Raw genomic sequence first — 27887 nt, forward strand, 5'->3', positions numbered from 1 at the left:
ACGCACGCAGGTATAAGTGAGAGCGAAAAAGAAATATTTTGACCGCACCAATGTCGCGATTCGGAACGCCTGAGGGCCTACCGCGAACCACGTTCGACGTGTTACCTCCCTGTCACACTTACGTACTAATTTACAAGTGCAACAGTGAGGCAACACGTCGAACGTGGTTCACGGTAGGCCCTCTGCTTGTAACGCTATTAAAACGTACAGTAGGGGTGCGAAACTCCTCCCTTCGGGCAAACTCGGCTTCGTTCGGCCATAGATTTATAATATACAGAGATACCTTCCAAGCGAGCTGTCACTGGAACCACTTTTGTTTATTGTACGATTAACAATGTGGCCCACCTCGCTGTAGCCATGTCGATAAAGTCATATCGATAAACTATCGACATTTCTTGCAATTTTAATTTTACTTCAAAGGTTTAACGATACCTATAATGAATAAAAACGTTTTTATTCTTTTTTGTGGTTATCAGATCACAATTTTATCGTCACGCCCCAGCAGGGAACGAAGGGAAAGTTCAGATATTTAATTAAAATACAGAAATACTTACTAAAATATGTGTTCCGCAATAATTGAATTATTTTATTATATTCTTATATATTTATTATTCATTAGAATCATTCGCATTTCAATTATGTTTATGTTTAACGAAGATATTAAGCCGACAGCCGACAATAATGAAGGTACCGCCTGGTGGGATAAAATGTCAGTTTTCCTTCTCATTGTTAGGCCAAGCGCGCACCACGATTTTAATTTTTGCGACACAATTTTAGAATCGCGCTGTAATAATATATATCGCAGAAAATTCACTGCGCGCACTGCGATGAAAAAGTCGACGATTTGTTCATTCTGGACATGGATTTCGTACCAGTCGCTTGCCGTGAAAAGTGTCTTCTATATTATATGCAATCGCTGTATGATTTTGAGTATTTATGCCACAAAGGTGATCTCCTTCTATTTCCATCTCACGGTCAACATCTAACGTCTCATGACTCCATCTGAGAAGCAGGTTCCGATATGTTTACGCTTGGAGAGCAAAATGCCGACTTAGGTCCGGGGTGCGATTTTATTATCGCAGTGCGCGCGGGGCCATACAACTCCGTATGCTGCAAATCACTTTGCGACAATCGCGTCGCGAGCAGTCGCGGAAAAATGTGACAAATCACAATTTTAAAATCGCTGCTATTTTTTTGTCGCACATGCGCGCACTGCCATATAAACACATACGTTACATTTCTGCGACTAAATTATCGCGCGACAAAAAGTCGTGGTGCGCGCTTGGCCTTACAGTCACATTTTGCCAAAATTGAGGCCGTTCTAGGAGCCCCTTTTTGATTACACATACGCGCTCGACAAAAGTAGATACATCGATATATATAAAATCTTGATTCAGCCTTTTTATTATATTCATTGTTGAATTATTATTTTGGTTCTGCCACCTTATAGTTTTAGCTTTAGTCTTTAAGTAGGCTTCACTGAAAATCAGCGTCACGTTGTGTGTCCTAGGATACACAACGTGACAATAAGCTGAGTGAGGACCTTTTGGCACAAATATTTATGTAATTGAATTTTAGTTTTGTGTTATTAGTTATTATTATTTGTGCTAATAAACATCTCTTATTCTTATTCTTATTCTTATTATAATGTACACAAAATTTTGTGGGAAATTGCATTTTTGTGATATGGCAAAACAACATCTGTCATTCAGTGTTGACGTAATACGGTGACGTGATTGACGTTTCGGTTTTGACAGTTTTGACAGTAAACATTTTGCACCGCGGCGCGTCTGCAGTCGAGTCGATTTGCTCATCGGCTACGTTTACATTTAATATGTTGAATTTATAACAATAATATCGTATAATCCGCTTTGGACAACGAGCTACCGAACGTGGCAGCAGATCACTCGCATTCCGTGACAATAAAATGCATTTGTTCAATCTCAAGATTATCAAGAAGCAATACTTAGCGCTCGGGATGTTGATTTTCGTAGTATTATTTTTGTTTAATTCTAAACCCGCGTTCCAGTGCCAGTTAACCCCGGAAACAGCGGCCTACTTGCCGACAATATACGGGATTACGCCAACGTACGCAAGATTGGCGCAGAAGGCTGACCTGACAAGGTATGTGGTCATCTTTACAAGTTCATCTCGCGTGTTGCATTTGCCCTTGATTACGGACTACCGCGTTTATTTGCCTAACGCGTTTGGCAATGAGGCTCACTATTTATAAATTAAATTAATTGGCTTTGTACTGTCATCAGTTTTAGAAATTTTCTACTTCCTTAAATGTAGATGGTTGAGTACCGTTTTATGGCCATAGTTTATTGTGTATTCATAAAACAAAACCAAACGTAAACATTTAGGTAATAAATATTTCTGATGCCCAATAAATTCTAAAAAATGTGTAAATATTTATGTTTTCACTTTTTCCATAAATTTGAAGGTGAATATGTGCAGGTAATCTTTCATACAAAGCCAATTCAATTGAATAAGTACAATGTGTATGCCTGCTAAAATTTTATGTATTTGTATGAAATTTGTAATACTCAAAAATAAGATATGATCACAATCATTTCAACCTTGTGCAGATAAGTTCATGTGATTAGTGAATAAAGAGATGAATGAAGTTGCAAAACCTATTTTATAGGAAGTCATAGGAGCACCTCCTCAAATGTTTGATTACCTATAGCTATTCAAATTTAATGTCTAGGGTATTCAGACTTTGTTGGGAGTCTACATCATGACAGGCCAGCCATTCTCAAAGTGTGTTCCGCGGAACCCTAGGGTTCCGCAAAGCCTCTGTTGGGGCTCCGCGAAAATACTTGTAATAATAAGAAAAAAAACCAGCTCTTGTATAAGTATATCTGGTTGACAGTGACAAACGAAAATATTTAATTTGGGGCTCCGTCAAATATTTCGCTTTCCAAAAGTGTTATGTCACCAAAAAAGTTTGCGAACCGCTGATGTAGGCATTTCACAAGAACACATTCTAAGCATTTCATCCATAACAGCATTGCCCATATGCAAAATTAGTTACAAGGCCGGTGGACAAGTTTTGTCCGTTCCGGTTTGTTTTGAGCATCAAATGTCTAAATAGGACCCATTGCATTAAGGCAATACAACAAGTCTAACAATTGCTTATTTTCTATTTATTTAACTAGAATTTGTTATAAATTTTAAAAGAATGTAACACATATCTTTATTTATTTATTTATCTAAACATTATTGCGTAAACAGGAAAAATGTACCAATGGTGGATGCCTAAATCTTCTTATCTCTTCTCTTTTTGTAAAATTTATTTTACAGGTCACATTTTATATTTACAAACAATGACGTGTCATCATCCCAATTAGAAACCATTTCATGCTCCTTAGATAATGTAATAGCTAAAACAATTTGTAGAGAAATTATCAATTAAAGCTCATATTTCAGTTATAATTCAGCGTACATAATGCCTTAACGCAACAATGCTGCATGGAAATGGCTGTAAAATTTTATGTCTTATTATCCGGTAACTAATGGCCCATAGCATTCATAATGCTGCATTAAATTATGGAGTTGGCGGCCAGTTATTGATTATTTACCTTATTAATGTATTTTGAACTGCATTGAAATTTTAGTTTTTTTTATTCTGTCTTCGATTCTTGACAGTCTCTGCATGCTCATACTATGAGTATGCAGCGATAGCATCTCGCGCGCGAGCTAGCCTACCCAACCCTTTCTAATGAATACAGCTAGAAAAAGATGGGTAATCTATCTCCTAACTAAGACACTGTTTTGCTGCATTCATATTGTGTCACTTAGCTTCAAACTCGGGTAAATCCATTCACCCGCTCAGCAAATATCTCCCCTATTACATTTCTTAATACCAAGATGGATTTACCCGAGTTTGAAGTTAAGCGAATCACTTAACCTACAGGTTATATTATGTTGTAATTGTAATTAGCCTTTATTATTGAAGTTAGTATTTACATAGCATATTAATTTGGTTTAACAAATTTAATTTCAACTCGTCTTTTGACATAGGCCTCCTCCATAGCTTTGATTCTTTCTTTTGCTGTTTGCATCCATTTACCTCTGACAATTCTTGTTTCGACCATCTAAACTTTTTTGGACCACTCTTTCTTATATTATATCTAGGGCAGTATTAAAGATTCATATATTCTCACATTAAATGTTGTGAGGTATTTTCTATCAGGGTTTTGGTCATTTTCTCCCACGGAGACCAGCCAGCTTGGGAGAGGTCATATTATGTTGTATGTGTTTTTATATTGTTGATATTAAATTGAGAGTTTGATTGGTATGTTCGATAAGATAAATTTACTACCCATTCTATATATCCAGCTTTTGTGTGACAGATGGGTTGGGACAGTATGATTTTGGTAACTCTCATTATAGCACTGTGCTGGTTTAACTCAATTTTATGCTTTCCTTTATTTTTGTTCATTATATCATTTACTGAGTGCCTCCTAGTCCATCCACTGGGCCCTACTAAAAATCAGCCTCTCGGTATGTGACTTATGGCTGATACCGTGACACCTAGCTGAGTGAGGACCATTTAGCGCAACTTTTCATTTTGTGTAATTATTCTTTCTTATTTTTAAGGATATGTTATTGTGCCAATAAATGCTTTCTTCTTCTTCTTCATTTTAGTAACTGGGAAGAGTGGGAAGTAAAAACAAAGTTAGACACAATATTCTGATAGAGGATCATCTAAAGATATGTATTTTCTTTTTTTAACAGGTTATCTCAAACTCTGATGCTAGTGAAGAATTTTCATTGGATCGTCATAGAGGACTCTGATACAAAGACTAAGCTAGTGGAAAACTTGCTCAAGGAATCAAACTTAAAATATACACATCTCAATGTGAAGACTGAAAAACCTAAAGGATCTTCGGTAAGTAGCAAATATAAATAGTTGAAAAAATATGAAAATCATACTCAACTTGGTCAAATTTTAGATCTTACAAACCTGCCGCCAATAAGCCATACAACCTAAGTTACACTCTCATTTTAAAACAACATGCTGAAGTTACGTTATTTTTGACTTATATCTGTCGGCGGCCGATCGTAAGATCAGGCAGATCGTAATGTTCCTGTGTATTGTTTTGAGGATAGTCACATTAAACCAATATATAGGTAAGATAGGTTCGTTAGGTTGCTTCAGATGCCCGAAGGGCAAACTGCCCAGAAATAGGTCGACCGTCGACTTAAGGAACGAGTTAAAGATTTTCACGTTTCACGATCTGCCTAGGAATTTCACGATATGCCTGATCTTACGATCGGCCGCCGACATATTGACCGGGATATGAACCGTGATTACCTTTTGTATTGTTTTCGAGATCTTATATCTTTAAATTCCTTTACTTTATTAAAATGTACGGAAAACCCGTATATCTGACCTGACCCATGAACTGTGATAACAACCATTGATGATTATTTTTTCATTATGTAGGTAATGGGTTATTCAATGTTGGTATAGATAAAGAGATGATAGAACTATCATAATAATGATCAATCGTAGTACCCGTTCGCTTCAAGTTGGCCGTCGGCGACCGTCATAATAACATCACAGGTACAAATATTACTACAGTCGACAGAAAAGAATTTCGTACATTATCTTTTTAATGCTCACTTTATTTAATAATTTTTGTGATTGTATAAAATGTCGGTAAGTCATAAGTCATAAAAGTACATGTAAAGCTGTGGTAGCCGAGTGGATAAGGCGTCAGAGGGGACAGGGCGGGGAAGCGGGCCGGGAGGTAACGGCCAGTGGCGTGCAGTGCATACAAAAAAAGGTAGGCACTAGGGTAGGCAGTCCATACAAAATGACCAAAAAAAAAGTTGCCGATTTTTATAGTTTGCGTTACATTCCTTCAAGAATGACTCTTCTAGAGCCCGATTTAAGTCTTATCTCCACTGCACGCCACTGGTAACGGCTAACTTGAAACGAACTCGTATTAGAACAGAGAACACCCATCAAATAGGTAGGTAAACAAAAAACATAATGAATATATGCCCCTTTTGTATTTTAGAACCATGGTAATGGCAGTACGGTAAGTGCATATTGCAGTCATTGTATAGAATACCTAGTTTCCACCAAACATCCAAACATGTACAGCCAAACATCGATACCTATAGACACGGTGGCTTAAAATAACTGCATTCCCGTTGCCAGGGCGGTTCCGGGAATATACTGAGCAACTTTTACTAAGGGACCAACCCCGATTCCGCGAAAAAAAAATTTGGTTGTTTCATACATTTTTGCTGGTCCTGTTTCATAATTTTTTTTCGCGATTTTGGAGTTGGTCCCATAGTAAAAGTTGCTCAGTATAATCCCAAAACCTCCCTGGCAACAGGAATGCAGTTATTTTTAGCCACCGTGTATATATATGTAGTTACGTGCATAGCGCTGTCTGGCGTGACGTGTGTCACGTGTGGCGCGAAGCGGGGTGCAGATTCCCAATAGGCAATGCCAATCTTCTTCCACAATGACCTTACCGGTTTTTAGGGTTCCGTACTTAAAAGGTAAAAACGGGACCCCATTACTAAGACTCCACTGTCCGTCTGTCTATCACCAGGCTGTATCTCATGAACCGTGATAGCTAGACAGATGAAATTTAAGTTGATGTATTTATGTTACCGCTATAACAACAAATACTAAAAAGTACGGAACCCCCGGTGGGCGAGTCCGACTCGCACTTGTCCGGTTTTATTTTACCAGCGTAGGTTTGTTGGGAAACAGACTTCTGGGTCTTGGCCGAGCAGCTTAGCCTTTCGTCTGTTGCGAGACCTCAATCGGGCTTCTGTCATTCATAGATAGATAGATAGATAGATAGATAGATAGAATACTCTTTATTGGCACACCTCAGTAAAAAGATACAAAAGAAAAGTACAATTGATTAAATGTAGAGGCAGACAACAGGCGGTCTTATCGCTAAAGAGCGATCTCTTCCATACTTTGTCATACTTTGCCTTGTTGTTTTAGGAACTATGTACAATGCCTAGGTATTCCATAGAATATAAAATCGGACACATCCTAATCTTAGTGATGTCACTAAGATTAGGATGTGTCCGATTTTATATTCTGTAGTGCATTTGTATAAACTTCTCTTAGAACATATTTCACTATATTATATAATAAAAGAGACACGGCGATATTTATAGCTCACCGCTGGGCGAGTAACTATAAATATCGCCGTGTCTCTTTTATTTACACGGGAGTGCTTATCTTTTGTTCGTGTTTATAGCCGATAGCTCATAGCTTACTAGCTCGCGGTGGGACCAGTGCCATAGGCATATAAACAAGGCAAACAATTTATTTGCTTATTATAAACACATACTTATAAGTGTTATTTTGAATAAACTGTTAATCATATGTAAACTCTTAGAGCATTTAGTAATTGGAGACGTCATGGCTGTCATTTTCTGTACGAAACAGTACCGATTTTTGCGGAGGAGGGGACGTCAATTGTATTGCTATATTTCTACATGATTTGTACGTAACGTACAAAATAGCCATGTCAGTCCATTCAAAAGTTTGCACAATAAAGGTGACAGTCTATTTCCAACGACAGCTGCACTACTGTTCATTTTACTATGGAAATTGACAATGACAGTGACGCGTTCGGTACCGGTAGTGCAGCTGCGGTTAGAAATGGAATGTTACCATTATGCAAGTTTTTCGGCAGAGGGGTAAGCTCTTAAAGGCGACTCCGGTTATTAAATGCTCTAAGTGTAAAGTAAGATATATATATGCGGTATATTAAAATAAGATTATATTTTCAGGTTATGAATGCCAATTTATGTTTATTGAAGAATAAAAGGTTCAACACAACTTTGTTATGCGTATGTAGGCGTTTAAAGTTGTAATTTGGTTTCTTGAACTTTGGTGTTGCATTTCTTTCAGGTTTGGTAACAAAACGTGTGCTCTGGGCTATAACCGCGAAAATCGAAGTTCGCAAATTGCGGGAATTATTCTCTGTCACTCTAATTACGCCTTCATTGGAGCGAAGGAGAAAGATCCCGGCAATTTGCGAATTTCGGTTTTCACGGTAGCCCCTCTGACCATTCAAGTTTGACATGAGAAGTTGAGGTTGCTACATAAACCTTGTCACCATTTATACAATCGATTTTTTTAGTTATGTTTTCCCTCGTCGATGTAGTGGTAGGGTCAGAATCACGTTAAATATGTATGTAGCAACCTTTATACTCAAGTTAAAGCTTTTAACTAAGTAGCCTTGAACAGTCCTAATATTTTAAGAAGTACTTAAGGGCTTATTCCATCTACCTTTTCATAGGACACATTCTGCTGAGAGGGACAGAGAGAGGTGTTATATCCCTGTCTCTCCCAGCAGTAAGATGCCAGAAAGTGTCCGTGTGTGTGTTACTTTTAGCTTCAGGGTCAAATTTCTTGTGTCTTCTGGGTTCCATACTGTCTTATTTGCTAGGGAGACTTTCCTAAAGGGGCCCACAGATTACCAGTTCGCCGGACGACACCAAGCCTGTCAGTTAATCACAAAAAGTGACAGTTCTGAACAATTGACAGGCTGATATCGTCCGGCGGACTGGTAATCTGTGGGCCCCTTTACTCGTATCTAAAATAAATGGGTGTCAATTTGTGTGTACTTAACTAAGAATTATTAACTTAGGTTAATGATAAGTATGCGTGGTTGAGATAGCGAAAATAAAATTTCCCGCTTACGTAGCGCGTAATTTCCCGCGTGTAGGTTTTGAACTTGAATCATCTCAAGGGTACTATAAAGTTTCTTTTCACCACACCGACTCGGAAAGGCTTACTTTGCACTTCAAAAACTGATAGCATAGTTGCATTTTATTCACATGTGAGGCAAAGTAATAAAATGCAAATTTTGAGTTGTTTTCTTACGTTTGCTGGTAGAATTGATTTTTCAATGATGATTTTGGATGATAAATATTTATACCGCTATAATCACGTCACGATAAATAAAAATCTCATCGTACTCGGCGATAGGTGAAAAATTAAAAAAAAAATCATAACTCCGAAAATACGAAAAATCGCGGAACATACATGGGGGTGATTCAGATAGCCCTCTAGGTCCTCTACCTCCCAGCTTCAGTATATCACTACTTCTTGGGACACCTTGTATATGGAAGGTATATTTATAAGCTAGTTAATTTCAGCTTTTAGTGAACTGTTACGTAACAAATCTGTATTATTTTCCCACGCGGTTTTTAATACAAAATAAGAGGGTTTATTGTGTGGGAATACGATATGGTCACGCTTTTATACTGCCATCGAGGCCATCACTATCTAACATGTATGTAAGTGCGAAAGTGACGCTTGACGTGATAGGCAAAAGTACGACCATCATAATCCGTACTGGGAAAAACATTGTAGGGTAATTCGCCAGTAACTGGACACTGTTAGTAATTGGCCACCAAATGAATTCTTTCACCTATAAACAGAGTTCATTTTAGTATAAAGTTTCAATAACTGGCCAGCCTTCAATAACTAGCCGCCTTATAATAAAATGAATTCTGTTTATAGGTGAATAGAATTCATTTTTAGTTTAGGGCGGACAGTTACTAAAGGGGCCCACTGATTAACAGTCCGCCGGACGATATCGGCCTGTCAGTTGTTCGGACTATCAAAATTATGTTCTAACTGACAGGCCGATACCGTCCGACGGACAGTTAATCAGTGGGCCCTTTAAAACCGGCCAGTTACTGACGAAATTACCTTGTATTCTGTCATTATTTATCTTCCTCTTTTTGCGAGTGTGCATAATCCTTGTATGAAATATTTCTTTAATTTAGTACCATATAACGTTTGAAGATTCTAATTGCCCTAACTCTTGTCAATACTGAGATGTGAATACTATATGTTAATTAATCAGACTGATTCTGTTTTCACAATTTGGTACGTTTTTCATTTCATTTGGATACGCCCTTGAAATGTGTTATCAGGCATCTAACGCTAACTAAGTGCGAGCGAAATGCGTTATGAGATGACTCCAGGAGCCTAACCATGATGTTATTGCGATTATGTTTAGGACCTGAACTGAATCGCTAAAGGACGGAGCTATATAACTTATATAGCTATTTATAGGAGATATAAAGCTCCGTCCTTTAGCGATTCAGTTAGGTCCTAATCAGAATCGCAATAAGGACATCATGGTAAGGCCCCTGATTGCATTTCGTCAGCACTATTCAGTGTGAGCCGCTAATACTGATGGTCAACGTATTTGATGAGATAAGATATCAAATTTTAAAAACAGGATTGTCCTCTAGTAGTTATCGAACTAACCACTCTTTTGTGATAATGATAATCGTTGGACTATGTGTCTAAGCTAACTTTGCACCATATTGAAAACAAAGTGTGGGAGTATCATAAAAAACATAAACGTCACATTTTCATAGAAATTTGACATTAACCTTTTCGACGCCGTGTCAAACAAAAGCTGTCACTCGGACGCCACGTCACCGAAGTGTCAAAACTGAAATTGAACTTTATGCATATAGTACCTAGGTCTATGTTGCTCTGTAGTCTGTGACGGATTATTCAGTTTTTGGCGTTGGACCTACGGTGCGGATATATCGGTCATTGGCGTCCCAAAGGTTAATGATGACATTGCCACACCTTGTCATTGCAAATGCGATGCAGAGTTAGCTTGGTCCGACACTTTGTGTAATATCACGTGTTGTATTGCAGGCAAGTGGCGTGGAGCAGCGGAATAAGGCTTTAGATTGGCTGCGGGCGCACCTGAAGTCTCCAGAAGGGACCTCGGGCGTCGTCTTCTTCATGGATGACGACAACACATACTCTCTGAAGGTCTTCGATGAGGTACGAGACCATTACTTCATATCAGTTACCATCTAACTGCCAATATACTTTATTAAAATCTCTATATGTGACGTTACACGGCAAAAGGTACCTACCTTATGGCAGCTGGCGTTTACGTCGCATAGCGCCGCAATAATATTGAAGTGGCGTTAATAATAGCGTAAAGCGCCAACCGCCATAAGGTACCTTTTCTCATGGGACGTCACATATAGTATGTTGTAAGTATGTTACACGGATTTATAGTACCTATTCATATGATACTTCGTTGCAAATGCCGAGATATGCTGCCCGTATCGAATTTTAAGATACCTACGTCAATTAATAGATCTAGAAACGATATGGATTAGATGTGTCAATGTCAAAAGTGACGTTTTTGTTTGAAGAAACATCACATTTGACACTGACATCTCTAATCCTTACCGTTTCTAGATCTGTTAATTGACGTATCCTAAAGTTTGAATATTGGTATTGGGCCGATATTGTTTTGCCGTACGTCGACGTCAAAGATATGTTTACACTTTTGCACCTTACTCCTTTGTAATAAGGCGAAAAGTGTAAACATATCTTTGCCGTCGACTGTACAAAAGTGTACGAGCACTATGGGCTATCCTACGACGTAGACATCGGTCCAACAATAATTGGTTTATTTGTCAGGGCAGGGATCTAAGGCCCCCCCCCACATCTGGCGTCTTTCGAGCGTCGGCGTCTACAATTCTATGGCCGCTGCTCGACGCAACGTCGACGCAGCGTCGACGCAACTGCGCAGCGACGTCATTTTCCATAGCGCTGACCAGACGCCGACAGACGCCGACGCTCGAAAGACGCTAGATGTGGGGGGGCCCTAAGGATCGACATTTGATTCCCTTTTAAAGTTATAGCCCGTCTCATGCCTTTTCCATTCTTGCTTATTTGATTTTTCCCAAGTCACACCCGTACTACTTGTATTTCAAGAAAACATTGCGCGTTGAAATTTAGCTATAATATTATCTTATAATTTAAAAACTATTAAGCCAGCAACATACTTTCCGGGTGGGGTCATACTATTAAAATTAGTTAGGACTAGCAGAACTCGGGAACATTTAATTAAAACACCCATTAATGGCAACGTCGCTTTAATTAACTTACTGATTAGCAACATATATTCGATGTTTTCGTAATAACATTTCCATTTTTTATTGCGTCCAGTCAAAGTTAACAAATAGGCACGAGTCGTAATCCAAGGACATTACGCACAGAATTTTTCTTTCATCAGATAAACTCACGCTTGACCTTTCTTAAATTTTATGGGTAATTAACAATTAGGTATCTGTATTTCAAAATTATATGTATTATAATTATGTAGGTAGTTACGAAGATAAGAAGGGTAATTAGTTTAAGTATCGCCTATTTCCATAAATATATAATATCAAAATTAGCTAGGTAATAGTTAAGGTCAATCCTGCAAATCGAGTATACATATATACCTCATTCAAGAATAGTAGTTCAGAATAAAAATAGTAAAAATGTTCTCTAATATTCATATTTTTTGTACTTACATTAATTTAAACTGTGGAGATGATAATATTATACTGAATAAAATACACTAAATACACATTTTTGCGCTAATAATGCTAAAACTCATATAAAAGAAGTTTATTGTGAAGCACAGATTGTTTCGTCACATTCTCTTAATAAATTAATAAAAAAAAACAAATGTGTTGATATTTTTCACAAAGATATTATAGATATTTGAACGTAGTAATATTGAAACGCAGGAGAGGTAAAGGGGCCACTGAGGTTTTAGGTATGTAGATAGATAAAAATTTGGAAAAACCATGGAAAAACTTATCACCCCGGTTAAGCGAGCAATATGTTGCTTCGACGAAAATGTGTCAAGCAGCTCGACACAGTTTCTTCAAAGAAATTCTGCAGTGAAGGCCTGACTGAAAAAGAAACATAAACACGCTGCATTTATCACCAATATGATATAAAGATGACATTTTAGGGACTACCTTTTTTGCTAACGTGCCGCCACTCACGCGTGGGGTCATGACATGTGTAAAATGGTTAGTATTGTGTAGCGAGAAACCAAAATTCAACTGTAAAGTTGACTAAATGTAAAGTGAGCCGATCTTGTTCAAACTTGTTCGAGAGACCGGCTCACTTTATATTTCGTCAACCTTACCTACAGGAGGTGAAATCAATATTAAATGTTGTGTTTAAAGTCTTGTCAGATAACGCCGTTTTCAGAATAAATCAAAATTACGATAAGACGTTCCTAAAACAATCAAATCGTAGGGAACTATGTATTTAAAGAAATACTTAAGAGCCCTTCAACGTGCACACTAGCGCCACAGCTAAAATAATCGTGATTATTTAAATTTAACGAAAGATATTGAAAAAAGGGGGCCGCTGCGTACTGTATTGTGTATGTAAGTACCTTTTGAATACATCAGACTAGTTTTTATGTTGCTGGATTCGCCATTATATGCATCCAAAGTTAAAACGGCCGTATTTGTTTTGAGTTCCTAGATCGACGAAACCAGCAACATAAAAACTAGTTTGATGTATTCAAAAGGTACTTAAATAAATACACAATACAGTACGTAGCGGCCCCCTTTTTTCAATATATTTCGTTAAATTTAAATAATCACGATTATTTAGCTGCGGCGCTAGTGTGCACGTTGAAGGGCTCTTAATTATTTTTTTATTACTTTCCGGTAATTACAGAAAACCATAAAAAATCTTGAGAATTACACTTTTAGTCGTTATCAACAATGGAGAAAATCATAAGTTATTTTATTTGTAATATCTATTTGCTAGAAACTAAATTATAATACGTGTAGGTACAGTCAAGGAATTTAAATTCCGACCCATTTCGTACTTTGTCACAGTGACAACCGTATGAGGTCTCTAGCGGCTTTCATATTGATTGTCACTGTGACAAAGTACGAAATGGGTCGGAATTTAAATTCCTTGACTGTACCTACCTTATAAATCTACAATGATTTACCGAATGAAACGTAAATACGAACCAAACTCAATAATACGTGTAACCAAAGGAAAACATGTTTTTTGTAACACAATATTTCTTTACTAGTCTTCTGGGATTACATTTTGTTCGTGGTTTGTTTATTTATTTGTGACATTCTCATTACTGTTATGAAACTCGAAGCGTAAATAATAAAATTTCGTAATTGTTGTTAAAACTACAATAAATATCACATACCTACTCGTATTTCTTCTCTTACTGCTCGATTCGGAAAATGAATTAGATTTCTACTAGACTTCAACAAGTTACGATATGGATAATTTAAAGATATTTGAAAGATACGAGTAGATATGTCAAATTTGACGTTTCCGCGATTCTGGAGATCCTCTTGAACGATTTCGACAAGTTATGACTTAGATATCCAAGTCACATCTAGTCGATATCTAATGTAGATCTAGTTGATCTCTAAATCGTCTCTATCTTGTGATTATCTCGAAATCCGATTAGACCTGTATGTTGACGTTAATATCATTATAATCGCTGAATTCGTCGTTGAGGCGCTTTCAGTTGCCTGGTGTAGTCTATTTGAGTATCGTATTTTCGGACATACTGGTTGCTAGTTAGAACCCCTCCCACATCAGTGTAATACCCAAGAGGCGGAATGGTCGTACCAAAAAAAAAAACCGGGCAAGTGCGAGTCGGACTCGCGCACGAAGGGTTCCGTACCATAATGCAAAAAAAAAAAACAAAATAAAGCAAAAAAAAACGGTCACCCACCCAAGTACTGACCACTCCCGACATTGCTTAACTTTGGTCAAAAATCACGTTTGTTGTATGGGAGCCCCATTTAAATCTTTATTTTATTCTGTTTTTAGTATTTGTTGTTATAGCGGCAACAGAAATACATCATCTGTGAAAATTTCAACTGTCTAGCTATCACGGTTCGTGAGGTACAGCCTGGTGACAGACGGACGGACGGACGGACAGCGAAGTCTTAGTAATAGGGTCCCGTTTTACCCTTTGGGTACGGAACCCTAATTATAATGTCATAGAGAAAGAACAATATTTTTTATCAACTATCAATCATTACACAGCACGTCAAACAGATTATACCTAGTATGCCTGTTCAGCGAACAAACAAACAAGCAAATTAAATCACCTAATATAAGTTATTCAAGTTATATTAAGTAAGAATAAGTTATTCAAGTAAGTAAGTAAGTAAGTAAGTAAGTAAGTAAGTAAATTCAATCCAACCCGATGGTGATGCTTTCCACTCTGTATCAAATTTTGATAGTAATTCAACGCAACGTTGCATCCATAACAGAGAGAGAATGTGACATCATTGTAGATGGAGAAAATAATGTACCTATTGTATATTGTATTGTATTGTATTTATTTATTTGCGTTAAGTACATGTACATGCAAATACAGTTTTATAGGTACAAGGTAGGTATATACAATTATTTACAATATTTACATTAATTATTATCCATTACAATTTCAATTATGTTTATAATTTAATTGGCACAAAATTAGAAAAACATTGAAAATACATTAAAATTAAAATCGATTTAACCACTTGACCGTCCGACGATAGCATAGTATCCGAAAAAAATATGCTCTTAACCGTCCGCGGGAACCTTACTATCCAAAGGGGTGGAAGAAAGATTTGATTTCAGAGCCATCTAACGGAATATTGCGGCATTATTTACTAATTCTCTTGATGCGACAACGTAGCCTAACTAAATAGTTATTAGTTTTAAAAAAATTTAGATGGCAGTGTAGTCATAATTTTTGTAGAAAGTTGTGAATGCGCTGCGCGGGGCGTGCGTCGCTAAAAAAACCCGGACGGTTGACAGGAAAGCAGTCTCGCGGGCCGGACGGTTGAGTGGATAAAATAAATTTAAAACTACACATATACACATAAAACTTACAAATTACAGTTCAAACTATATAATAATTGTAAGTACAATTACTTAATAATTAATTTAACTATAAAACCCCCACTCATAAAAAGAACCCATATACACCCGTATACATCTCAATCAACCTTAATTATCGTTTCAGATGCGAAAAATCAAGAAAGTAGGTGTCTGGCCGGTGGGCATAGTCGGGGGCATGCGTGTTGAGATGCCCCTGGTGACGGACGGCAAGGTGTCCGGTTACAACGCCGTGTGGAAACCGTACCGGCCGTTCCCCATCGATATGGCAGGTTTTGCCGTCAACGCGACGCTTTTCCTGGACTTTCCTGAGGCGAAGTTTTCCAGGAAAGTGCAGTCTGGTTTCCAGGTTAGTATATCTGTTTTTTTTATTAGTTTATATAGTGCCATATGATAGTCATAGTATATAAGCCATACTAGTTTTACTCCGTTACGCACGATCATTTGCAACCGTTTTTTTACAATACCCTCTGACACTGCGACTCATGTCTAATGAATCTAATGATCGATAAATAGATAAATTTCTTATTCAAACCTACAACATTAATATATCATGTTCATATCATAAACAAACAAGGTTAAGCTTTTTAACCTTACGGTGCCTTACGGTTGTAACGCCTGATTCCTTCAATTTAAATGTTCATTAGCAGTTAAATGCGGTATCGTACATCCGGTCGTTATTAATGATTGAATAATACAACGTAAAAACCACAGGATAAAGATAACCATAGGAATGAGTTCGCCTTTGTACCTTTATTTCTGTAAATATTGGGTAAATATGTGTTGTGTACAATAAAGTGATTACTACTACTACATATTACAACTATATGGCATGGTCTTTAACTGTGATAACAAATAATAGTCAATAATATGTTATGCTTAAATGCCGGTCCCGCATTGGCTTATACAGCCACGAGAGACGTTGTTCCTCGCTTACAGACGCTGCATAAATCATCTGTCAAGATGCTAAAGGCCTGTGGCCTATCCCACAAAACTTACAATTACAATTTTACAAGTGTCAAGTTACAAGTTTGTAATAATACAAATGTGCGTACCACAAAATATACAAGTAACAAATTTGTAGTGGAAAATTCTTACAAATATGTAAATTGTATCGACAGGTCTACAATTTATTGTATCACAAAACTTTACATACGCTACATAGTTTTTCCGGAAAACGTACAAATTTGTAGCTGACAATTGTTTTGTGCTACATTAAATTGTAGTAATAATTATACATATATGTAGAATTGTACCTACAAGTTAACAATTGGGTAGGTAAAGTTTTTTGAAGATAGGTAAATTATATTTTTTTCCGATAGTATTCATTATAGCAATCACGGAAATGCAGCTCTTTTATTTTTATTTCATTTTATTGATTAAATATAATTTTTTAAATGATCGATATGACGTTTGTGAGGTGGAATGGCAGATCCCAATAATTCCTTTGCGCGTCGTAAATGGTACGAGATAAAAAAAAAACGATGTCAACTGTCAGTGTCACTTAGCTCTCATTCCCGAAAAATAACGGACAAGCCTCATGTTACCTTGCGAATTGCTATTAATGTTATCATTGAGATTTTCGACGACCTCAGCACGACCCACGGACTTCTGATTCCCCACGACATCTGCGCGTATTTGGACAAAGATTGAATTTACTTTCGATAACTTGGCACTGCATAATTATTGGACAACGTTTTCTTCCCCACCTTGGACAGAGTTTTGCAAGAAAAATAAGCGAGTTCATACGAGATTGCGAGCAGATTCTACAAATTTGAAATTATTATCATAACAGTGATAAGCACAATGCCGTTGAATTAGAGGAGCAATGGCCGTACAGGAGTACGTATCCGTGAAATACATAGGTACATAAAACTATCTTCACTTGTGTTTTGATTTTTATTATTAAATTGCCATGAGCTGTTAAGTTCGTAAACAAGAAATCGGTCTAATTTTTTCTAACAATTTCAACAATCTGTTAGTTTTGTGTGGTTATCCTCATTTTATGAATGTTGTTCTTATTTTCAGGTGGATGTAAACATTCATTGGCGGTATTATACTGATGGCTAATTAGAACCATTGAGCCATGACATACTTCGTGTTATTCGGCTAAGCCTCGAGCATCCTGTGAATCTGAAGGATGTAATTATTTCCATAAAAAAGAGCAATCGAATTAGGACCAAGATATCCCGAGAAACTAAAGACATTTTATAAAAAATGCAATAAAATGAAAATGGGAGACTCTCTTATTTTAACAATGTTACAAGATCATGACAATGTTATGGTCTATACTTATTAAAATTTTAAAACCAACATGTCTTTATCTTTGACTTGAAAATGTACAAATGATTTGGGTTAAGTTTTATGAAATGCAACTTATGCTAAAAATCTATTATTATTATATGTCAAATTATCGTGAACTCGATGTTGCTTAAGGCGTATCCAGATTAGTCAATTTTTCGCCAATCTGATTAAATTGCCCGATCGAATCGGGACGTACGGACGCAAACGCCAATTTGGCTCGCCGAATTCAACCGCCGATAATGACCGATAAAATGAGGTGCGGACACAAGAACACCAATTTGTGAGGCTAGTATTTTCGTTATGGGGCATTTTTTCAATTTAAATGTCTCTAATATCACCATAAATCTAAAATTGGAGATTGACGCCAATTTCATTTCTGATCAAATCGACCGATTTTATCAGTCCCGTCTGGATACCGCTTTAGCACCGCGAAAGGGCGCTGCGCGGTGCGCGCTGATTGACGCATGCGCGTACCGTATGCTTAGTATCTATGGTAATATAATTTTAAAAAATATGCAAATAAAATGCGACAAAGTTTATTCGTTGTGCAATACTCAATAAGTTACCGCTTGTTATTTTAATACTCGTAATAAACAAAATGAGTTCAAGTGACGAAAACGACCTGGAATAGACGGCACACCGCCTCATTTGAAAGCAGAAGCAAACTTAATAATGAATAACTAGCTTCCTGCTAAGTCCAGGGACAAATACAACAGGACTTAAGACATGCTCATGCTGTGGAAGGACACAAGAAGGACAGCCAAAACGCAAGAAACACCTACTCTGAAAGTGGTTTTTAGCGTATTTCTGTGACCAAGTGAAAACTAAAAAGCCATCTACATTTAATATAAACTAAGAATATGCGTTGTTTTTTTAATTGTATTCGCGTCACTTTACCCCTATTAAATACGCTTTACTAAATTGAATTTGTTTTATTTCCTCACATAATTTGAGAATAGTGCTCACTATGTATACCTCAATGGAAGCAAAAATGTAGTATTTTTGCGAGTTGATACACTTGCTACTTGTGTATAGTGGCAAATGTATTAAACCCGCAATCAACACTAATCAATATGTAAACAGGCCCCAACGTGAAGCACATTTACCCTACAGACATACTTATCCATATTGACCATATTTGAACCTTTCAACTCTCTTCAAGGGCACGCCACACAGCGTGATCCTATATACTGTTGTAATGTTAATGCTTAAGGATAATAAATTGTGGATTTATAAAATAAAACGAAACGGAATTTACTGGATTTATATTATATTATTTTGGATTTATATTATAAGTTTTCTAAAGTACAGTCGCCATCAGATATATTGGTGCAGCTAGGGTGCTCATAAATATCTGAACACGCCTCTATTATCAGGGCGTGCGTGTTCAGATATTGTGAACACCTTGCCGAGCCCATATATAATAGCCAATAACGACCTAGTTATAAGACTATTACAATCTTAATCATTATGTATATGTATAATACAACAATCACGTTTATATAGTCCTCACAAACGTATAAGTTACCATTTTGGCCAATATATCTTCAAAGTTTGGCACCGAATCGCTGTTAAAGACTTTGGTGTGCTCAAATACGCTGAATTTGGAAAGTAACGTCTGTACTTCCTACAAGACGGTACGACGCACTTTTGAGTTCATCTCTGTAATATTCTATTTCCATTCGAACGTTTCCGGGATCGTCTCCATCTATTGTGTTGATACTGAGATCCAAAATGACTCGTGTAGCAGTCCAAGAGTCGTGGTGAAGGCGTTAATGAAAATGTTCTCCAAGAAGCAGTGCCAAGTAGTCGAAAGCAATCGTTATCATTATCAAAATATCCGTGTTGATCGTGCTAGGGACGTTAAAAATACTTATTCTAGAAATCACACCGACATCCAATTACAAGAAAACACAAATGTTTCGTCCGTGGTTTCGTCCGACCATTATTTTCCAATTATTTGCAAGTTATTTTCCAAGAATGACACTGACAGTTGACATCGATTTTTTTTCTATCTCGGCCCATTTACTGCGTGCAAAGGAATTAATTACTCGAGTCTGCCATTTCACCTCACAAACGTCATATCGATCATTTAAAAAATTATATTTAATCAATAAAATGATATAAAAATAAAAGAGCTGCATTTCCGTGATCGCTATAATGAATACTATCGGGAAAAAATATAATTTGCCTATCTTCAAAAAACTTTACCTACCCAATTCTCTAAACGTGTGTCGCAACCTCTAGCTACAGTTGTTAACTTGTTACTATACGACAATTTTACTTCAAAACTAAGTAGCGGCATCCAATCCAATACACACCTTCTGCCAAAATTTCATCAATATTCGTTTGATAGTTTGATGCTTGTGACATATACATTGGTGTAGTAATGTAAGTTTGCACTTTATTAAATAGATAAATAAAATAAATAAAAATAAAATTAAATATGAAAAGAAAGACAGACGGACATATCGAAATTAAAAGTGTTCCGTTTTTGCCATTTTAGCTGTGGAACCATGAAAAGCGTTACAATTTGGAGATCCTCATATGTCATGAATTTCATATGTATAACCCCAATTTTGCTTAGCTTTAATTTAATTTACGAAATATTACCGATATAGGTACCTACTGGATAAGAAAAAAATGCATACTCAAATTGAGCTTAGCATCTTACGCCTTTTCCAATTTTGCCACATAGTGTCCATTAAGTATTTCCAATCTTTCTCCATTATTCCTAAATCATTTAAATTTTGCGTTATCTCCTTCCATTTGTTTATTTTCATTGTGTGCTTCAATTTATCACTAAATTTACTAAAGAGAATGTTTTTGTTTTCATTTATAAGGTTTAAAGTGGTCATTTTAGCTTGTAATTCTTGCGCATTGCGTATAAAGTGACCACCTTCAACAATAAAGAAGCAAAATAAATTGTTACATATTTGTAGTAGTAACATTACAATTTTGCGCTTGTATATTTACAAATCAACAATTCTACAATTACGTAGCTGTCGTCACATACCTTTATTCTTTGTGATACGCTTTTACAAACATGACATATTTGTATACTGAAATAGAAAGAATAGAATAGAATAGAAATACTTTATTTGGTGTAAAACATAAAACTTAACCTATAATACATCTTATTCTAATATATTCTAACACCAAAATGGATGCCACTCAGCATATGCCGATGACTAAGATACTTAGTCATGGCGCTGGTTTTCAGGGCAACCAGGAAACACACAATAAAAATTAAAACAATAAAACAGGATAAAACCAATCTAACATGTGGGAGAAAGTGAGTTTAAACTATTAATAGACAAAAACAGTATCTGTGCTTAAACAATTAGAGAGCAGGTGAACATATTTGTTTGTAAACTTGAAGCAATTAAACATGAAAAAATTATAATAATAACATCTGGCATCGTACGTCAGCTCATGTGTTGGAATTACTGCAGACTTGTAACGAATACATATTTGTAATTATAGTGGTACATTTTTTTGTATACAATTTAACAATTTTTTCGAATTGTACACTTGTAATGTTTTGTGGGATAGGGCACTGAATGAATATGTTATATTCAATGATACTATAACTCAAGATAGGTTATAGACGTTCCAAAATTAAAGCGTTTACAAGTTACCTTTAGTCGAACCTAGGTAAGCGAGAGAGAAAGCGCACGCCGAAAGAAGAAAGAGATAAGCTTAATGTTTTACAACGAGTATGACAAAGATCGCGAAAGTTTTATAATAGATTTTTTTTGTGCTCCTTATGATTATGACCTATTACATTATTTATTATTTAAATACTATTTACACGGCATCACAGCATATGCCAGTACATCGCATAATTAGACTAATTACGTATTACAAATAAAATAAATATATATAAAATTAAATACAAAAGTTAAACATTAAAAGTCAAATGCAAGTGCTGGAAAGCCTTTCATCCATCATCTCACAAAACCTCAGACACTCCCGGCACACATTCGCCCATCTCCACGCAAACACACAGTCACATTACATAATAATATATCATTGTTATTATGTTATGATTCGAATGAATGAAAGTTGTTATCTACTCCGTAGCGTGAGGTAGGGAACAGCTATGACACAATATCTTAAATAAATATTTACACTGCATAATTATATGAAATCTGATTCCACGTCCTTCCTTAGGTATTTGGACGAATCTGGTTAACAATACAATTTGGTAGAAATTACACGTGTTCTAAAAATATTTTTACAGTACATATGGTCCTATTTTTCCGCACTAGTGCGTAAAATAGCACTTTTCGTGCGATGTCAAAAGTTTAAAGGGCCATATGTACTGTAAAACGTTGTACGATACACGTGCGAATAGGTCATTCGCAACTCGTGTCAATTTAAAACACTCCCTTCGGTCGTGTTTTAATTTATCGCCACTCGTTTCGAATTTCCTCTTTTTCGCACTTGTATCGTAAATAACTATTTTGTTTATGGTATCTTCAAAGCAGACTCGTTACATCTCGAAAGCAAATCTAATAATATCTTGTGCGTTGGTTGTTAATCCGCATTAGAAACAAAACGTGTCAAGACAAATGCTATTTAGACAAGACAAAATAAAGATGCAAAATAAAATGGAATAAGTTTTTAGAAAAAAAATCATTCTTTTATCGCTGACTGTACTTTTCTTATGACAGACAACTAATACTCAATATATTCATCGAGACAATTCTAAAAACCCCTAACACAATTAGGTTGCGTTGTTTCATCACAGTTTCTATGGCCACCTCCTGTCTCCATCATCAGATCAGCTCGATGCTACCATAATACATATTGCATTGTCGCGATTTATACATGCATGCAAAATTTCAGCTCAATCGGAAACCGGGAAGTGGATCAAATTTAACTTGCAAAATTTGATTACAGACCGACAGACAACGGGACAGGTGAAACTAAATAAAAGCTTGTAAAAAAGAAGTCATTTTTGTAAGCCTCTGGGTGGCTAGAGGCACACAAATACTGATAATTCCAATCTGCAAAGTAGGTCGCATTTTAATTTTCGCATACGAGTTCATTTTTAAATGCTATACATTAGTGATGAAACGGGCTAAAGTATACATTTTGCAGAGCACAGTATTGGCAGTGATAACAGTATACGGGCGAGATACCTATTCAGTTATCAGGGCATTTTTAGAGCGATATCGATACACATCCTCTGAACCGCGTCTAGATTTTATATTTATACACATACATAGTTGCTCCGTAATACTGATTTGTTAAAAAGTTCATCATCATCATTCATCATTTCAGCCTATATACGTCCCACTGCTGAGCACAGGCCTCCTCTCATGCCCGAGAGGGCTTGGGCTATAGTCCCCACGCTAGGCCAATACGGATTGGGGACTTCACATACACCTTTGAATTTCTTCGCAGATGTATGCAGGTTTCCTCACGATGTTTTCCTTCATCGAAAAGCTAGTGGTAAATATCAAATGTTATTTCGTACATAAGTTCCGAAAAACTCATTGGTACGAGCCAGGATTTGAACCCGCGACCTCCGGATTGAAAGTCAGGCGTCATATCCACTCGGCCACCACTGCTTGCACTGCACTGCTGCTGTTAAAAAGTTAAATAAATCAAAAGTTTAGTACTGTAAATCTGCTAAGCTCTTTCGAATAGGAGAATCTCCTTTGAAGGTCAGTTAGTATACAGTCGACGTCAAAGATATGTTTACACTTTTCGCCTTATTACAAAGGATTAAGGTGCAAAAGTGTAAACATATCTTTGACGTCGACTGTACCTATCAGTAAAAAAAATAAGTACATACCTACTGCAAAAAAATATTCGTGTGGAAATGTGGCTAGCGTTACGATCAGCTTACAAATTCCATACCTTATTTAAGGTTTGAATTATCGGTAAAAGTTATGCTACAAGATTTCTTTAACCTTGACGCTTGGAAACCATTTCATTTAAACAGCCTAAATCAATACTGTAGCTTGCCTAATTGGTAATAGAAGAGTTCCTATGATTGCCTACATAATGTTATGCCCTAAATTACTTACACTAAAGGTTCTCGATTTACCATATAATTTCAATAGGTGGGAATAACTATTGGCTGTGGTTTTAAAATTTATTTGACAGTGGTCTTATGTTTTCATTAAAAGCAGTAAATTAGATGCGATAATTCTAAAGTAAGGAAGCCGGAAATCCAATTCGGTTGAAGTTTTGGCTGCTGTTATTTTGGACTATCTAGAGTAGTTACATACAGCTACAATCGATAACAAACTAAATCAATGACATTAAGTGGGTATTAAATAGTACTATCGGTTTTTTTTTACCGACTGAACCAGTTGTTTTAATTCGAAACCGTAATAAAAATAAAAATCTAGGTTTTTATTTTAAACACGCCGCCCAATACACACAATCTCCTATTTAGCTTATAGCCTTACTATTTTAATGACCATCGTATATGATAATGAGTACACATCGGTAACTCGTGGCATTTAGGTAGCACTTAAAAGATTTATTCTAAATACCTAAATGCCACGAGTTACCGATGTGTAATAATGAGTTAAACCACAAAATAGGTAAACTATGTCAACCTAAAGTAGAATAAACGCGGAATATACCTACATAGTAGATACATTTGTAATTTGACACTGTTACATTGTTGTTCAGGAAGTTAATATCAGTGAAATGCAAATGTAAAATTGTTTTGAACTAATCGGACTTTATTAAAAGATAAAAAGGTTTCTGACCGAATAAAATGCTGTTTTTATTATAGATTATGATGAAATATATAATAAAACCAGCATTGTGAATCAAATTGTGATGAAATCTGCAAACGCATTTTCCTGAAAACAAATGATTCGATTTCTTATTTATTTAATATTTATTGCACAAAAAAAAAATCTTATAGTACAAAAGGCGGACTAAATCCCATAAGGCATTCTCTACCAGTCAACCTTAAGGCTAAGCAGAGAGATTGTGAGCGATGCTATAATTACAACAGCAAAAACAATCAATAAATTACGAATATTTATAACATGTACTTACCTATACATTTCTCTATTTCAGGAGAGTGAAATACTTAAATACGTCGTAACCCAACAGGAGCTGGAGCCTCTAGCCGACAACTGCACCAAGGTATATGTATGGCACACACGTACCCAGAAACCCGCCATACTCAACCCGAAAAAACTCAAAAAACCCCTGGTCCCTGACGACCATATCGAGGTTTGAAATGTTACCGGTAATCATCATATCGGTTGTACGCTGAGCGTTGAACGCTTGTTTCAGAATCCCGAGGGATTTCGACTAATTTTTAAAATGAGCTGTGCTCCTTCCATATATGAAAACATTTCTTGATAAAAACAATGTACGTATCAAATTCAGTATAATACTAGCCAAATATCGACTACAACCCTACCAATTAGCAGTTATTATCACTAAAGCGATCTCAATTCACAATTTTTAAATTTAGGCAGGCAGTCTCATGCACTACTAATTTAAATGTCGGGAGGTAAATGAGTCATTTATGACCTGCTAGTTATGAAATAAATTTAATGCTATAATTTATCAAAATCTTCACGTTTGATTGAAAATCGACAATTCGTGAATTGTCACCCACTCCGAGGGTAAATATTGGCCTATGTTGATTCCGTGTCGGCGTTTTAGCAAAATTTGCTACTGTGACCTTTTTATGTCCAATCTTTCGGCTTGCACGTACCTAGATTGGGTATACGAAATATAATGCATTATCAATAAAGTAAGTCGAGTTAAACTGCACTTATCAGTGCATTGTATTGCTAGGTGTTGGGATATGCAATTATGCATTTTAATATAAATTGTTGGATATTCGTCATTCATCAACGTAGGAGGTATGTTGTTTCAAAACGTACCTGGTTGTGTAGCTATTACATGTTTCTTAACAACCGGTATCTCTCCACAAGAATTCCATAAGTATTAAGTAGAAGAAACAAAACGTGTTGGGAAATAAATGCGCAATTGAGTTAAAACGTGTAATGTGTCTTTAATAAGTGGGTAACAAATATATAAGAACTCCCTTAAATAGTTCTCCTTTGAGTTTGCACTTGGTACCTAATTATTAATTAACATCAATGTAGGTATGTAACTTGGATATGGATATAAACTATGATAATATTAATTTTAACCTGATATTATTTTAATTCAAAATAGTATTTCTCAACTTTCTTCTAGTTCAGTTTTAAACATAAGTCGCGCACAAATGCTTGTGAACTAAATTGTAATAAAAATCATTTCAGTAATTTTATCATCAGATGTTTTGAAGTAATCTAACAAATCACGTGTACGTAATTAAATTAATTGGAATCTATCATCAAGGATAAGCAAATGTTTCATGCATCTGTTAAAATACTCAATAGGTATATGACTACTGTAATGTACCTACTAACTTTTTAATTTAATTATCGTTAGACATCTACTTTGTATAAATAACCGCAAATAGATCAAAGTCACAATAACCCCATTATTTAATAGGTGTACACTGTACAGTGTTTATATAGAACAAATTATTCCATTTCTTCTCAATTTTTTCAGTATTAATATATCGCTCGGCTGTATTGTGTATCATAATATAATATATATTTAGTATTTTACGTTAGAAAAGCTAGCGATTATATAAGAATGTAGCCAATTATATGTATATTTTATGAAGCGACTATATCTATAGTTCGTTTTTTTTTGCATTAGAAAAAAGTTGAAAGAAGGTAAGCGATCTTGACATGTCTTTTAATTTAAAAACGCTTTTTAAAAATCAGTAACTATTACTTATGAAAGCAGAAGAATATAAATGATTGTATTATAGATTCATAATTGTTACATAGTATTTGCCGTAACATATTTTTAAAATGTGTTTTTCGATTAAAGGACACATCAAGATTGTTTACCTTATTTCTAATGCTAAAAAACGAACTATAATGCGACGTAAGACTTCCTCGTTCGTTCTAGTTTACCTATTTTATGTTAAACCTGCAATATTTTATTATTCTTACTTTTTAATATGTGTGTATATTGTGTGGATGATATGATAATTGTGTTAGAATTGTAGCTAAGTAAATTTATTTACATAATAACTATGCTAAAATTCTATAATTATTAACTAAGTATGTATTTTATAATATTCATCTATAATTTAACACTGTTTTTAATGTATATTGATTTAATTTACATGTTTTGATTTAATATAAAATTTTACGAAGACTACCAACCATGTATAAGTTTAAGAACGCACAATAATATATTATTATTATTTTACTCATAAAATATTATAGGTAATAATATTGTAGTACCAACACTCCAGAAACTAGCTTACCTGCCATATATATACCTTTTACTTTCAAGCTTAATATTTTATTTTATCTGCTGTGTAATAAAATAAAAGTCAGTTCTTGCTAGTGCAATATCGCCCTATCACATCCTTATATCAGTTTGTATTTTGTATAATATGAGTACACACAACAAGTATGACCATCATGTATTTTTGATTGAGGGTGTGATGCTAATTTAACTATTTATGTAAACATTAAATAATTTTACTAGTTTTACTTAGTGAATCTTATTTGTCTATTTTGAACGATATTTACAAACTTAAAATAGACAAGTAGAGATATTATCACTTTTCCAGCTTTATTGTTTACCTACTCTATTTCTTAGTCACCCTGTATTAACTATAACTTAGTGAAATATTTGACTTATTACAATATAATCAGGCCTATTAAGATAAATTAATTCATCGTAAGGTATTTATTATCATTACTATCATTAGTAATAATGGTAATCATAATATATTGAACTTATTTTTATTTAAGTGTAATTACCT

General features: G+C 35.6%; 1 protein-coding gene across 3 annotated transcripts; it reads left to right on the forward strand.

The window, feature by feature from the left end:
• Nucleotides 1-1797: 1797 nt before the first annotated feature.
• On the forward strand, nucleotides 1798-25566 carry LOC134671313 (galactosylgalactosylxylosylprotein 3-beta-glucuronosyltransferase 3-like). 3 transcript variants are annotated; one of them, XM_063529138.1, is made up of 7 exons: nucleotides 1798-2124; nucleotides 4747-4900; nucleotides 6039-6059; nucleotides 7792-7851; nucleotides 10697-10828; nucleotides 15867-16088; nucleotides 25103-25566. In XM_063529138.1, exons 1-7 carry the CDS (start codon nucleotides 1928-1930, stop codon nucleotides 25265-25267), a joined length of 951 nt encoding a protein of 316 aa, XP_063385208.1. In that variant the 5' UTR covers nucleotides 1798-1927; the 3' UTR covers nucleotides 25268-25566. The 3 variants fall into 3 exon arrangements, with proteins under 3 accessions (XP_063385208.1, XP_063385209.1, XP_063385210.1); XM_063529139.1 differs by lacking the exon at nucleotides 6039-6059; XM_063529140.1 differs by lacking the exons at nucleotides 6039-6059; nucleotides 7792-7851 and having other exon boundaries at nucleotides 1801-2124.
• The last annotated feature ends 2321 nt before the right edge of the window (nucleotides 25567-27887 follow it).

This window comes from Cydia fagiglandana, chromosome 15, assembly GCF_963556715.1.
Source record: "Cydia fagiglandana chromosome 15, ilCydFagi1.1, whole genome shotgun sequence".
Classification (NCBI taxonomy): domain Eukaryota; kingdom Metazoa; phylum Arthropoda; class Insecta; order Lepidoptera; family Tortricidae; genus Cydia; species Cydia fagiglandana.

What these genes read in the sequence shown, in the direction of transcription:
- LOC134671313 (XM_063529138.1), top strand. Translation starts at nt 1,928, where the DNA reads ATGCATTTGTTCAATCTCAAGATTATCAAGAAGCAATACTTAGCGCTC. An exon ending in CAGAAGGCTGACCTGACAAG is followed by an intron (nt 2,125 to 4,746) that starts GTATGTGGTCAT and finishes TTTTTTTAACAG; the next exon opens with GTTATCTCAAACTCTGATGC. An exon ending in TCAACACAACTTTGTTATGC is followed by an intron (nt 7,852 to 10,696) that starts GTATGTAGGCGT and finishes GTTGTATTGCAG; the next exon opens with GCAAGTGGCGTGGAGCAGCG.